The 15624-nt window shown below is 34.6% G+C and overlaps 1 protein-coding gene across 1 annotated transcript; it reads left to right on the forward strand.

Annotated features, from left to right (window-relative positions):
- The first annotated feature begins 2335 nt into the window (after positions 1-2335).
- LOC128863114 (regulation of nuclear pre-mRNA domain-containing protein 2) lies at positions 2336-9341 on the forward strand. The gene is made up of 12 exons (XM_054102064.1): positions 2336-3038; positions 4130-4256; positions 4328-4487; positions 4550-4849; positions 4949-5110; positions 5181-5286; positions 5344-6069; positions 6255-6358; positions 6440-6529; positions 7359-7422; positions 7482-7586; positions 7684-9341. The coding sequence occupies exons 1-12, from the start codon at positions 2882-2884 to the stop codon at positions 8238-8240; spliced, it is 2658 nt and encodes an 885-aa protein (XP_053958039.1). The 5' UTR covers positions 2336-2881; the 3' UTR covers positions 8241-9341.
- Positions 9342-15624: the final 6283 nt, after the last annotated feature.

The following is a 15624-nucleotide window of genomic DNA, read 5'->3' on the forward strand; positions in this document are numbered from 1 at the left end:
TTACTCGAAAGAATCTTACTTAGAAAAAAGCTTTTACATTTTCTCGTAATATTTTCACAAACAAGTATTATCCAGAAATGATTTTGAACTAAATTTTTTTCGGTATCCACTACGTGTCGCATCAAATTATATAAAATATAGTCCAACGGGCTTAAATCACAGCTCCGAGGCGGCCAATTGATATCGGAATTCAAAAACGGTAGCCAAAAGTTCGAGTGTAACTTTGGCAGTGTGACAAATGTCGTCCATGTCATCCTCTTCAATTTTTGGAAACAAAAACTCGTTGAGCATGTCACGGTAACGCTCGCCATTTACTGTAACCGCGGAAGAAGAAGAAGACTCACCACTTTGGAAATAGGTTTTCAATATTTCCCAATTTTGTTCAAGCGTATAGCGTCCCATTTCGCAAATGTCAAACCTTTAAGTAAATTATGAACACATTTGACATGTCATTTGTGTTACCATTCTCAAAAAAATAGGTGGTTCAAAAAGCAAACGCTATATGGCCCACCCTGTAGTTTTTACATTGACGTTTTTTTTACACGCGTATTGCACAGAAAACACAGGGTTGTATGCCAAAAAGTATCGTTATTATCTAGGATTATTTTGTAGTCTCAGATTTTGGGAGAGAAATTTTGTATGAGAAATCTCGCTTTTTAATTACGGATTGAAAGCTAAGCACGAAAAAGTAGATAATCTACTTATATGTGAATGTATTATTAGATTTTGTTGGTGATATACAAGAAAAAACCACATTGGCTTCGCTCATTTAGCTTCGTTGCCGTCTGAACAACGGCCCTGGTGAAAAAATGCAGAAGGTGAGGTGAATATCAGACCGTTAACCGGCTCTCAACAAATTTGGTAGAATCAGCTGATTGGCTCACGTAACAGAGGTCACGAAGCAGTTTGCTTACAAAAAAACTAATATTGAGTTGAGCGATATACGAAAACAAACCAAACACAATGTCACTCCATTACCGTCCGAACAACGCCTGATTGGTCGAGTGTGCGAATATGTGAGAAAGGAGTGGGCTGAAGGGGCCTTAACGAATTAAAAAGAAGCAGCTATTTGGACAACATAATCGGCGTTACCTCATGTTACTTTGTTGCCATTTGAACAACGCCTGATTGGAAGAGTGTGTGAATATGAGCGGGCATAATTCTGCTTCCGAGTCCCCATCGACGTGGCAGCCGAAGTTGTTTTTCATCATAGCAGATTGGCCAAACCTGGTAATCTATGATCATTGGTAATTCATCACCCGTATTTGAAATCATTGTTTGATTGACGCCACGATTCTGGATGACTGCTTTTTGCAAGGAATGAAAATTTACAGCCTGGAAAACTAAAATTATCCAATATCCTGCCAATGTTAGCGTGTCAACAAATAATAAATGGCTGCCAAAAATTCAAGTTAGTAACAGCTGCAACGGATATCCAGAGTCTACAATCAACCTATCTGAAGCCATTGGCAGTGTATTCATTTTAGCATGTAATGACCTTTAAATGCTCGTATACCTTTAAATGCTACTTTCCCTAATGCAAACGTCGGTCATACTTCCCTTATATTAAGCACAACACGTAAAGACTGCCCATTTTTGGAAAAGTACAAATAGTCATTTATAAATATTAAAATTTCTTTATGCATATTCTGATTTCAAGGCTTACTTTTCTCAATGCTGCCACAAAAAATTGTTGATTCAATTCCACATACTCCTTGTTGATTGGCATACCATTTTTCTCACTGTTCTGCATTTTTCAATTAATGCTTAAAGAAACACATTTTCTCAGCCAGCAGAACAATTCGAATCAAATCGCTGTGACGTCATTATAATCGACAATTTTGCCGATTTCATACAGTAATCTACCGATCCTACTGTAATCCTATCGATTTTGGTTTATCGAAAACTATGTTTGAATCCCATAGTTCAGCGTATTTGGCGTTCTGCATTTTGATTAATCGAAAATTACCGTTTGAATATATCCGAAAAGGTGTTAGTTGGCGGAGTAGGTACGTTTTTTAGAAACTAGAGTTTTATTAATCATATAAAATAAAGAAATGTAAGAATAAAACAAATCGAAGTGAAATGAATTCCAGGGCAACCTCGTTAATCATCGTTTCAATATTATTGGCGTTGATTCGGCTTTTTAGAAACTAGCGTTTTATTAATCATATAAAATAAAGAAATGTAAGAATAAAACAAATCGAAGTTAAATGAATTCCAAGACACCCTCGTTAATCATCGTTTCAATATTATTGGCGTTGTTTCGTCTCATAAAACTTTACTGTGCAAAAATATTGAACACAATTATCAATTGCAACACTGCTAGTTTTGCTCTCCGGCTGTCAAACGTACAGAAAACATGGCGCTAACAATTTTCCTAGTTTTGTGAATTAAGCACAATATTTTCTTTGGTTTATCCACGTTTAAAGTGCAGTTTTGTAAACAAGATTTTGTGGAAAACTCTTGTAACCGATTGAAGTTTAGTTTTTATTGAATTGGAATTGGTGTGAGTGCTATGAATAATTGAAACTGAAGTGTGAAAAACGCGTCGTTGCGAAAGGTGGAAGTGATAGAAAAACTATAGCTAGTAAACTGAAGAGCGAAAGGGTGCAGCTACTGTAAGTAAAGGAAACGAAAAGGTATATCAAGTCGTGTCTGCTCCTGGCGCATGGTATACTCGTTGTCGTAGCATTCGTAAGCGCATAATTATCAACGAGAAAAATGTCAACAAAATTACGAAAATAAGTGAATACGTTCGGTGAAGACTCGAGGAAAACGCGCGTAAATTGTAATAATTTATCATATTTATGTGCAGGCGTGCAAAAGTGGCAGCTAATATTTTTTTGTCGCCGTCAATATAAACAAATGTGTTGAAGAAATGAGTGCGGACACTTTTGATGAAGATTTTTTTGAAACACGCCTGGAGGCGCTTAAAGATACACAGGAAGGCATACAACAGATGTCGGCATGGTGTCTACAACAACGTACACACCACAAGAAGATTGTGACCTGTTGGTTGAATGTGTTTAAAAGAGGTAAATAAATGAAAGTTCCCTGTAGTGTTTAGTTGTATCTAATAAGTTGCTATTTATGAACTACAAAATACGAATACGAACACTTATCCCAATTTAGTAGAAAGCAATAAATACTGTAATACATAGTTTGTGGTAGCCAACCTAGGATTTATCATTGTTGGTCATAGACCAATGCGACATTAAGATCCATTATACCTCTTTGCAGTATTTATAAGTTTTTTCTTCATCATACTTCCGAAAGAAATTTTTGGCTGGACCCTAAATCCTGGGTTTAATCATGCTGCCAGTTATTAGATGATTCTACGGGGTGCATGCCTCAGTGCTGAGCTTTACTGAAGAGTTTTGCCTTGGGGGTTTGATCTCTGCTATGCAGAATCTGCAAATTTAACACGAATAAATTATCAGTTTATTCAGCTGATAGTTCAGTTTTCAATGTCCTGTCAGAATGTCCGTGATAATACTTTTGTTGTTCTTAAATTAGCCATTGTGATTCTTAAAGCGTCCTGGTTTTTAGATCTCCAAAGTGCTTTAGAGGGATCAAACCTGGTAGTATGTCTCAGTATAATTCCCTTGTCCAGTTATGCGGCCGCCGTAGCCAAATGGGTTGGTGCGCGACTACCATTCGGAATTCACAGAGAGAACGTCGGTTCGAATCTCGGTGATAACACCAAAATTAAGAAAAACATGTTTCTAATAGCGGTCGCCCCTCGGCAGGCAATGGCAAACCTCCTAGTGTATTTCTGCCATGAAAAAGCTCCCCACAAAAATATCTGCCGTTCGGAGTCGGCTTGAAACGGTAGGTCCCTCCATTTATGGAACAACATCAAGGCGCATACCACAAATACGAGGAGTAGCTCGGCCAATCACCCAAAAAGGTTGTACGCGCCAATTATATATATAAATATATATAGTTTTGGTAACTCCAAGCAACTGCACCAAATTGAGAAATGCATGTTGAAGAATTTTTTTTCTTATTTTCTACAATTTTAATATTTATTCGCAGTAGATGAGGATCTCAAAGTTTCTACCTGTATTAAGTCTCACATGTGCAAATATTTAACCGATTTTTTTTTTTAATTGTATGACTAAAGTGCGAGTTGAACACCGACTCACTCTATTCTATTTGGCAAACGATGTCATACAGAATAGCAAAAGGAAACGATATGAGTTTGTTGAAAGTTGGGCCACAGCCCTGCAACGTGCAACGACAATGGTGAGGTAAGTATTTTTATTTTCCAGTACATTTATAATCCAGTTACGAGCTCTATTTACGTCTTTCCAATTTCCAGGGACGAGAAGGTAAAGGGAAAAATTTTGCGTATATTCAGCATTTGGGAGCAGCGCGAGATTTATAGCGAAGAATATCTAAGCGATTTATGTGGTTTGCTAAATATAAATCCACCAAAGAAATCGCAATCTGTGGCATCCGATTCATCAGATGATTACACGGTTTGTGTTACAAAAGATCGTTGCTTGTAATATTAAATTAACATTTTCCCCAACTTTTATAGAACGGCCCGCTTATTACCAACATACGCGAATGTGTCGAACTCTCTTTGGCGACGGATAACAGTTTTAAAAAGCTGCCTAAAGCGCCTAATTGTGATATCGAAAGCATTAAACAACAAATAAAGGATAAAAGCCATTCAGATGATATTGAAAAAGAAATTGAACGCTATACTACATACGCTGAGGCATACAGTAAGCATTTGCAAGCGGAAATTCGTAGCCGCAAAGCAGTGTTGACCAATCTTGACACAGCCATCAAATTCTATTCTAATCAGCGTGGCGAAGTAAAGGTTGTCGTTAGCGTAAGTGCAATTCGTAACTGTAAAATAGTTATCGGACAAATAGTCCTCTTTCTGTTAGAGTAGATTTGATAATCTAATCTTCCATTGAACCCTTTTTAGGCTTACAAAAATTTTGGCAGTCGCATAAAACTTGTCAAGAAGAAACTGGATGAAATAACACCAAACTTGCCTAGTCCTATACCGTCGCCAGACATAAATGCACCGTCACCGGAACCAGATGCCGATCTGCCACTGCCCGATGACCAATCACCGATCTCAATTGTAAGTGTGTCTCCACTTATTATGATTTATGAATATTAATTTTTCTTATAAATATTTCGCTTATTTACAGAATCTCTTTAAAAATTCAATCAATGGCTACTCAAGTTATTTAGACGGAAAGTTACCATTCGATATAAATGATTTTAAGAGCGACGATAGTCCGTCAACCAAATCAAGTAAATTACAACACAAACTTTCGATATAATTCAACTAGTAATCAAAAATCTCCACAGGTCAGCCAATCGAAGTAATAGGTTCACGTTCCGACGATGAGAGCTATAGCTCCGGTACGGAGTACTACAAACCTGAACCCTTAAGCGGTTATTCAAGCAGCAGCAGCATTGCCATACCAGGTTTGAACCCTCTGCCTGTGCCGCCAGTTGAATCGGGATACACCTCACTCGCACGTTCAGCTCAACAGTACGGCGGTTTATTGCCTCCACCAAACACATCGCTATTTGGCGGAAACAATGGGTTACATCACGATTACAACCCTAATTACACTCCCGATAGCGGTTATCATGGTGGTGGTGGTGTTGCTGCTGTTGGTGGCAATACGGGACCAGGTGGGCAACCGTTAATGCCACCACCGCCTATACCAAATTTAAATTTATTAGATAACGTCAATGGCAACAATTGTATTGGTGGGACGGCACGGCCTCCCAATAACGGCAGTGATGAATTTAATTCTTCGTGGAATATGAATATGACGTGGACATCACTGGATAGTTCCAATATATCGAATTCCTCTTACACTGGTGACAGCTTAGATACGCCTGTTTCGCCGCCACATTTTGACCGCGAATCCAGTAGCGGCGGTGGCGCCACTATTGAATACAGCGAGCAGCTCACTAGCAATGTTTTAATATCTCAGCAAGATGTTGACCATCGGCAACTACATTTGCCCGCTTTCGATGCGCCCAGTGTGGATTTAGGTGTTAAATTAGGTCTGAGTAAAGGTTGGTGGTGTGTCTTGCTTTGCGAATAAATTTATTTTGCTAGTTTTATTTTTCATTCAATTTTATTGTTGTAACTGCATAGAACGCACTCCAAAAAGTTGTTCTTTTGTTTTGTTTGTTTTTGTGTGGGTCGTTTGGTCGGTTTATTACTGTCGATGCCTAATATTGCATTTTTTGCCTTACAGAGAAAACACGCCAACTGGATATCGACCATAGAAATTTAATTTCGCTAACCGGCTCACCGGGTGGCAATGATAGCGACAAGAAATCTTGGCTCTCACAAGACCAGGTAAATATAAATTTCCATTACTTGGTAGTTGGAAAATTGAGCAACGTTGCAAAAACTACAAACAATATTTTGCATTTGCAGAGTTTCCTCGGGAGTACAACTGGCGATGTGGACTATCGTGCTTTGCAGGTGCCAGTTTTAGCGTCAACGGATATGTCATCACCACTTGGCGTAAGTTTTCCAGCTACACACATTAATAATTATTAGGAAGCACCTATTGTTAGGCTCTTCGATTCGCCAAGCGTTAGCAAGTGGTGTATAGATGAAGTACTGGTATAAATAGTATAATGTTGGTAACACTGGAAAAGAACTAGCAAAAAAGGCATATGATTGGAAGCACTTGATGAGTATTAGTAAGATCGCGTCTATATACGGCAACTTTTGTTGCTTCAACTCGTTACTTGTGATGCTCGTGCTCTGTCAACACCCTTTATGTTCTCGTTCTTCTCGAGATTGTTGACTGCAGACCAAAAACTAACAATTATAAGGAGCGTGCACACTACGGACAACACCAAAAGAGAATTCGTAAAGTTAAGGCAACAAAATTTGTTCTGTTCGAATGCGGTCTAATGAAACGTGCCTAGTATCAGCAGACAGATTTGGCAGCATTAAAAATAGTGAGTTATACCAATTTTTTGAAACATAACCAGGCTCACTAGCTACGAATCCTATTCGTTAGTTTGTTGCATTCACATGCAAATTTTTGGTCAAGTGAGCCGAGCTATAATTACAATTTTATGAGGTACAATTTTGCTGGCTACGAATTTTACTCATTGACTTTGTTGTTGCTTTCACATGCTAATTTTTCTTCAAGCGAGCAAAGAAGTGGCGAATCGAAGTCACCTGTTATCAAGGTGTTTGCATTTCACTGCTTAAGCAAAAAATTTCAAAACACTTCTCGATGATTAGGTGGAATTAGCTTCGTCAATAATAGTTTCAGTTCTTTAAACTACCTCCCATACCTTTTCATAAACCCCTAAACTAAAATATGTAATTCCAGTTGATGGCACCGCCACCTCCTAGCTTGCAGAAGAAAACGAATTCTCCACAGAAAAGCAATGCCAGTAAGTTCACATAAAAAACTAAATATTATTGGCACATCTTATTCTGATTTGTTTTTCAGGCTCTTCTTCGGACAAGGAGGATTCTGGTAGTGCTCGCTACGATCCCTCCGACATGGTTATCGACATGGACATGTCCGATGAGGACCTCGATGATATCTTAAGAGGTTTGCTACCTTAACTTGGAATAATTGAATTCTTTTCCCCTTTTTTTTACCGATTTAATATTTTTTTAACTTTATATTTTCTCTTATCGCCCCTCAGAGGTGAATGAGCAACAAAGTGATCAGCTCGACAGTTCGCAGCAATCCATAGGCAGTGGTGATGCAACACTTGATGGATCCAAGGACCTAATCGAGGAAGAACAATTAGGTGCAGCTGGCACGAGGCCTGCATTGTTGGAAACACCACCAGAATATGTGCCGCAACCGGTCTGGGACGGCAATCAATTAGGCCAAATGCCCATGCCTAGCTACGAGCCGCAAAACATAGGGATGAGCATGGAAATGCAGCAGCAGCAGCAACAGCAAGAAATGTGGAATCAAACGGCTTGGCATAATGGCGGTAATGGTCGTGGTGGTGTGCCGCCACCACCGCGCCCGCCCTTTCCGTTGCCCTTTGGCAACTTCCCGATGAATGCCAACTATCGTGGCGGCCGCGGTGGGCCTGGCTGGGGAAATTCGCCGCAACAAAATCAATTTCGCAATGAACGATTCCCACGACCACAACGTGGTAGCCCGTACTTCAATCGGGGCGGCCGAGGTGGTGGTATGCGTGGCGGTTTTCGTGGTAAATTTCGGGGCAATCCAGCGTGGATATAATTCAGAAGCTTCAAATAAAATATTTACAATGTAAAGAGTTAAGCAGCAAGCTATATACATATTTTTTTTGTACATAACTATGAAATACTATATGAAAACTGAAAATGAACTACAGAATTTTAACGATTTCAAATAGCGATTAGTGCTAATTTAAGTATGGCGTATAAATTATGTTATGAAGATGATTTGATTAATTAAAGTTCTCATTGTTTAACTGGACCGTCAATGCGCAGAAAATGCAGAATTTGGTAAAAATATATATTTGGAAATATATATTGCAGCCATACACACTTACCACTGATTCAAAAAGTGAATGGAACAAAGTTAACATTGCACAACATTTGGAGAAAGAAAATTAAGTTTTCTTAGATTTTCAACTGTGAATCGCGCCCAAGTCAAGTTAAACGGCTTCAACGTAATTTATATACAGAACCTTAATGCAATCAATTATATCTGCACAACTTCATTGACATAACTAAAAATTATTACATTGCTAAAACATATTTTTACTGTATTAATTATGTTTAAACTTTAATGTTAATTATAAAATTTACGATATTCGATAAACCAATAGAACGTCTTTACCAGCGAACAATGTTGAAAAACAAAGCATACTTGTATTTTGATTTCGTATATCGATTAACATAGTTCATACGGGACTGAATTGAATGTTCAAGAACGTATTTACTTTGCTGGTAAAGATTTGCGAAGTTAGTTGTTAGTTCACTCTATAGTCTTTAGTTTGTTTACCCTAAGCTTGGTAAATGTCTAATTTTATCAAAGAACATTAATTTACCACCTCAACAAAACCCATTGGAAGATTAACTGCAAATTATAGCTTTTACTTTATCCCGACCACAAAAGCACATCTGCATATTAAAAAAAAAACGTGGAAAAGTCGAAAGCAAAACGGCACTGTTTACACTCAACAGAAACCCAAACTTTGCATCCTTCCGCATTAACATTTTGTTTTCCTCATATTTTTTTTTTTTATTTACTGCTACCCTCGTCTACCCCACAACAATCCACAAGTAAATAGAGTTAACAAATATGAATGTTTATCAAATAAAAATTAACAATAAAGTGTTTGTATTACTTTGAGGCGTTGAATTTATTCAAATCAAAACCAAAAGAAGTTTAAATACATAATTAATCGGATGGGCCTAACCAGCATCAGACCAAATCGCAACTCCAACATCTAACTTTTCACCTACAGCTCACTGTTCGGCAGAGGGGATCCATTACGTTTCTTCCACTACATATTAAACAGATCTATGCTTCCGGTACAACTCGGATTAACAGCCGGCCAAAGACTTGCCATTCTGCCAACATTTCCCAAAAAATTATGCGGAGCGTTTTATGCTGCTACAACAACAAGAACAAAGAATGCGGTGTATCTTAACCTTTGGCGCTAACTGATAGTGCACCAATAGTGGGAAGACGTAAGATGCGTTAACATGGAATAAAGTGGAGTGCAGTTGCAATAATGAATTCGTACTCATTCGTTGACGTCAGTTAGAGCGACAATTAGAGTCAGTATTGAATTGGAAAAGGCAATTTTTACTCAGTCCAAGTCAGTAGCTGCTTCAAAACGTTCGAAAAATGAGTATTTTCAATAATCGTCTTCGGTATTCATAAATTCATAACATATACTGAAACCATGAGGAGCTGTAGGCTTGTGGTTGTGTAGGAGTTGTAGGCTCATTAAAAGTAATAAAGTCTTTCAAATAAGAGTTAATTGGATGTTGTAATTTTAATTTTTTTTTTAATTATTATTATTTGTTTTTTTTTTACTCGCTTGCAGAAATATTTGAAAGTGTTTTTGCAGGATTTTCTGTTTTATTGCAAAAAAAAAACAATTAATTTTAGGCAATTAATTTAGTAAGGCAATTACTGTAGGTTTTTCATAAAAATCAAATTGGTCGAAAAATCGGATAGTAAAAACAAAAACTCTTAGAAAAAAAATTAAAAAACAAAACAACTGACAAAAAACTAAACTATGCTTATACATAGATTAAGCATTTAATTACTTTCACTAATTTTTATGCAACAAAAAATAATGCCTTTTTTCTCTTAACTATTATTAAAAACATATATTTGAAGAAAAAAAACTAAAATCCAGTCTTCCTCGTCAGCTAATTTGCATATTTTAAAGAGGTTTTTAAAAAACATCGCTTTGCAGTTGACTAAAAATAGATAGTTTTTATTTTTTTAAACGAAAATTTAAAATTTTTAAAGGCCAATTATAAAAACAGGGACTCATTTTATATGAAATTGCTGAAAATGATTTTCCAGTTTATTAACGAAAATGCACAAAAATTCAGCATTTATATTCTTTAACCCGACGACCATAATGACCCGTGCCATTTTCAAAGGATTATATATCAAATTTATAAAAGCACAATGACTTAAATTTCCCTGCGACGAAAGAAACTTGAAGCGGTTCACGGAATACGGGTTAAGAAAATTCTTTTTTTCTTTTAATTATCTTATAATTTTAATTGCATTTTCTATTAACTTGCCGAAATAGCAGACTCATAATACAAAAAAGTCTGAAATATTTTACGAAAGCACTTTTTCATGAAATTTTTTGACGGCAAAATTTTAATTTAATGCATATTTGATACAAGTAACTGAAGCTTGAATATAAACCGAAACTGACTTGAAATAGAGTTTTAATTTTTTTTAGCAAGAAAGATTTTTAATGTTTTTTTTTATTAATTATCCAAAAATTAATAATTAGGTCAGCTTACGCTTACAGATGTGCACAGCTCAACAAGCAATAACTATACTAAAGATTTAGCATTGGTTTTTTTTTTTTTGCATCAAGTGGTTTCAGAAAATCAATTCAAGAAATTTAATCATTTAAAACAGAAACAATAACGATTGCAATTTTTTAATAAAACTTTTGATTTTATGAACTGGTTTTTTAACCCTCTTTTTTAAGACTGATGATAGCTCCAAAATAGTTGTCTCATAAAAACTACCCACACTCCAGCTTTTTATATTATTTCGAAATAATGCGAGACTTCATAACAAAAATTAAAATAATTGGTTCCTACTAATTATTTTAATAAATTTATTTTAATTTAATATTAAAGTATTTAAAACTTTGTTTTGCTTAAAAAGAAAAATTTGCAAAAAAGGCAACAAATTCCTTTTTTTATTCATAAAAATACACCAAAAAATAATTTGTTGCCTTTTTCTATTCAAAAAAATTCAACACAACAATAAGATATTTTTCAAAGCAAAAATAAAAAACTTAGTTCTTAATAATTATTTTATTTTATTGTAATTATTTAAATATTAAAATATTTAAAGTTTTTTTTGCCTAAAAAGTAAATTTGATGTAATTAGTTGTTTTTTCTTGCACGAAAAAAAAACGCGAGACTTTTCAAAGCCAAATCAGTAAATATAGATCTTGGTAATTATTTTATTAAATTTATATTTAACATTCGAAGTTTTTTTTGCTTAAAAGAAAAATTTGCACAAACTAATTTGGCGTTTTTTTTTTTATTATTCATAAAATTATAGCAAATAATAATTTGTCTTGTTGTTTTTATTTTTTATTCATAAAAATCCGCCACAATAATAAGATATTTTTAAAGTAAAAATCAATGAACATACTTCCTGGTCATTATTTTATACATTTTTTTTATTATTTAATTATTAATTTAAGTATTTAAACTTTGTTGTGCTTAAAAAGAAAAAGTTTCACAAACTGATTTGTTGTCTTTTTTTCATTAAAATACACCATAGTAATAATTTTCTCGTACAAAAAGAATGCGAGACTTCAAAGTTGAAATCAAAGAACTTGCTTCCTGGTAATTATTTTATTAAATTTGTATTTAATTATAATATATAAATATTAAAAATAGATTTTTGCTTAAAAAGAAAAATTTGCACAAGCTAATTTGTTGTCTTTTTTTTTGTTTGTTGTTTTCTGTAGTTATTTTTATTCATAAGAATACACCACAGTAATAATTTTCTCGCACGAAAAAAAGGCAAAAGTTAGAAAACTTAGTTCCTGGTAATTATAAGAATATTAAAGAAAAAATTTTGCTTAAAAAGAAAAATTTGTTGTTTTCGGTTTTTTTGTTGATTAAGCGGAAACACGACGACATTTTTCGAAGCAAAATCCAGTTAAAACATTTTTTTTTTTTGTGTAAAAATAAAATTTTTCCTTATTTGAATTTAATATTTTGTTAACTTTATGCACAAAATAATTTTTATTTATTATAAAAATGTATAACAAAAATTCAGAATGTGCAAACCAGCTGTTCAATGGAAATTGAATATTGAATTTTCAAGACGAAAATCGAAAAGTTAAATTTTTGGTAATATATATATAAAATAATTGCAAACAAACATAAAGACTTATTTTATGTTTTTCTAGGCTTAAATTGTTTTTGTTTTTTGTTATTTTTAAATAGAATAACAAAGTTTTTACAAAACAAACTACTTTTTGGATAACTTAGGCTCAAATATATTAAATTATGAAAAACAGAAATAAAACATTCAAAGGGTTTTTTTTAATAATTTCAGAACCAAATTGTGAATAACCCATTTTTCGATTTTCCTAATAAAAATCAGATAGTAGTGGTATGCTAATTTTGATGCTGTCTTTGAAAATGAAGAATTCAATTTAAAAAAGACTAATAAATTTCACAAAAACTGGAACAGCGGAATAGAATAAGCAGAATAACAAAAGCTCTTTCCATGAACGCAATAATAAAAGGTTGCTTTGAAAATGATAGTCGAAATTATAAAAAATGGATTTTGAAGTGCTTTTTGTAAGGTAACCTCAGCATTTGATACTTTTATGAAGCATTTAAAGGCGTTCGAATAACATTTTGCATTTGCCAAAAACTTTTAGGAACCAATGATGTTTCCTCTGTTTTTTATTTCCTAAATATCGAATATCGTAAGAAAGCGCTAATTTTGTTTTCGCCGGCCAATCTACCGAATTTATTAATCAAAATATGCCATAAGCGCGCGATCGCCATTATGGAGTAATTTTAAAACTTTGTAAATATTTAAAGATAATGATGCGCATTGCAATTATTACAAACATGTAGATATTAATTAAAGTATTTATACTCCCAAAAGTACTGAAAATATTGTAAATATAATTAGAAGTAATTTTAAGTTTTCGGCAATAAGAAATGCATTTTTAAATATTACCTACGTATGCGCACATATTAAATTTAGTAAACAACTTTTGTATTTATACTTATTAAAATTGTGTATAGGTATGTAATTGCACATACACACTGTGTATATATGAACGAATGTTACAAAAATCTTTGAAAAGAATTATCTCAAAAATAGAAAACAAATTGTGATATTAAAAATTATTCGGACAGATGAAACTTTGTGTATTTTATTGCCTTCAACCAACTTTTTAGTAGTTTTGCTATACCTTTGACTTCATAATAAGCAAATCCTTCACTTTGTTACATTTGGTTCACTCTATTTGTCTATGACAATGAAAACGCCCACACCTCGCTGGGGTAGCTGTGGTTTAGAATCAATTTTCATATCCTCAAACAACGCCTATAACCGCTAAAGCAGTGCTATTGCCTCTGATATACACATGCATATGTACTTGTGCGTGTGTGTGTTTATAAATTTGGGTAAGTGAGTGTGGTCACTTAACCAAAGTTGCAGAAAAAAATAAAACTGTAGTCCTTTTTTAGCTGTGCCGTAAGTATTAATTTGTTGCATTATACACATCGGAAGTCGGAATTTGCTACTCATTTATCTTTTGGTTTACTTCTTTTTCCTTTTTAGACCTTTTCCGCTGACTTGAAGGATATGCGCGCTCGCTGTTTTGACTTCGTCTACCACGCCCACACACTCAATCGCTATTTGACGAAGCTGCGCGGCAAAACGCTTGTTAGATCTTTCAATGTGAGTACACACACACATACATACATACATTAAACAGTATATCCATATGTAGATGAGTCGTAAAATTTTGAAAGTCAGCTTGAGAATCCTTGAAATATGACTTAAAAAATTTTTTGAGACACTTATGCTCCTCATTTGCTGGAAGAACATTCCACATTCCAACTTAATAAATTAAAAATTCAAGAAAAACGAATTCAAAGATTTCGATTTACTCTTGATCCTTTTGCCACATTTCCTACTAATGAAATGCAGTTAATATGCAAAAACCGCCATGAATTTTTGTACTTTGCATACAACTTATAAAAAAAGGTATTTTTCTGGAACGCCACTTCAATTCAATCGAGCGATATATTTACTCACAGTCGAATAACATAGTTTTAAGTTTTGTAGCTCCGCTGCCAACGAAGCGCTACTTATAAGCAACTGTGGTCAATTTGAATGGTGACTTTCCAACTCAAACTTCGATTCGAAAAATTATTTATATAAATACATACATACTTGCCTGAATCACTATTAATTCATACCCCTACAATTTCTTCTCATACACACTCCGTTGCGAAATTATAAACACACATTTATTTTTTTATAAAGTTTCAAACTGTAAAAAAAATTTCAAAATTTCAACTTTTTAACCAGCATTTTCGGAATTTTTCTGGGTAATAGTTTAATAGCCCATTGAATTTTAATATAACAAAGTGCAATTTTCAAGTAACAAAGTACATTCTGTCAAAAAAGTACCGGGAATTGCTCAATAAAACGCAAAATAATTGTTTAATTATCAAAATTTATTTTGTCGCCTTCAAAATAGGCTCCATTCGAAGCAGTACACATATGCCAACGATTAGTCCAGTCATCAAAGCCCCTTTTAAACGCGTTTGAAGAGATCTTCTTCAGCTCCTTCAGCGAATTCTCCTTAACGGCCTCTACCGACTCAAAGCGGCATCCGCTTAGTGGCAGTTTAAGTTTTGGAAAAAGGAAAAAGTTCCTGGGGGTTAAATCCGGTGAAAACGGTGTTTGTTCGATGATATTTGACGAGTTTTTGGTCGAAAATGTGTTCCCAATATGAGCCTTGTGAGATGGTGGGTTATCAAGGTGCAAGATCCATGACTTGTCTTTTCACAAATTGGGCAGTTCCCTACGCACATTTCTTTCAAACATCGCATAACTTCCAAATAATATTATTTATTTACCGTAGAACCATTTAGAACGAATTCCGAGATTCCGAGTGCGCAACACCATGATAATCAAAGAAAACGAGTAGCATCACTTTCACTTTTGACTGACTTTGACGTGGTTTTGTGGGTTTCGGCTCATGTGGATAGCCCAATTCAGCCGCCTATTGACTGGCTTGCATGTCAAACTTACCTACCCACGTTTCATCGCCTGTTGGATGCGCTGGATAAACGTTGGGTCCGAATTCACTTTCTCAATCATGTCTTCAGCCACCTTTTTCCGAGGAATTTTTTGGAAG

Source organism: Anastrepha ludens, chromosome 5, assembly GCF_028408465.1.
Source record: "Anastrepha ludens isolate Willacy chromosome 5, idAnaLude1.1, whole genome shotgun sequence".
NCBI lineage: Eukaryota > Metazoa > Arthropoda > Insecta > Diptera > Tephritidae > Anastrepha > Anastrepha ludens.

Excerpts from the sequence above, each read along its gene's own strand:
- LOC128863114 (XM_054102064.1), top strand. The coding sequence starts at position 2,882 with ATGAGTGCGGACACTTTTGATGAAGATTTTTTTGAAACACGCCTGGAG. Across the intron at positions 4,257-4,327 it reads CGTGCAACGACAATGGTGAG|GGACGAGAAGGTAAAGGGAA; the intron begins GTAAGTATTTTT and ends TCCAATTTCCAG. Across the intron at positions 5,111-5,180 it reads ACCAATCACCGATCTCAATT|AATCTCTTTAAAAATTCAAT; the intron begins GTAAGTGTGTCT and ends GCTTATTTACAG.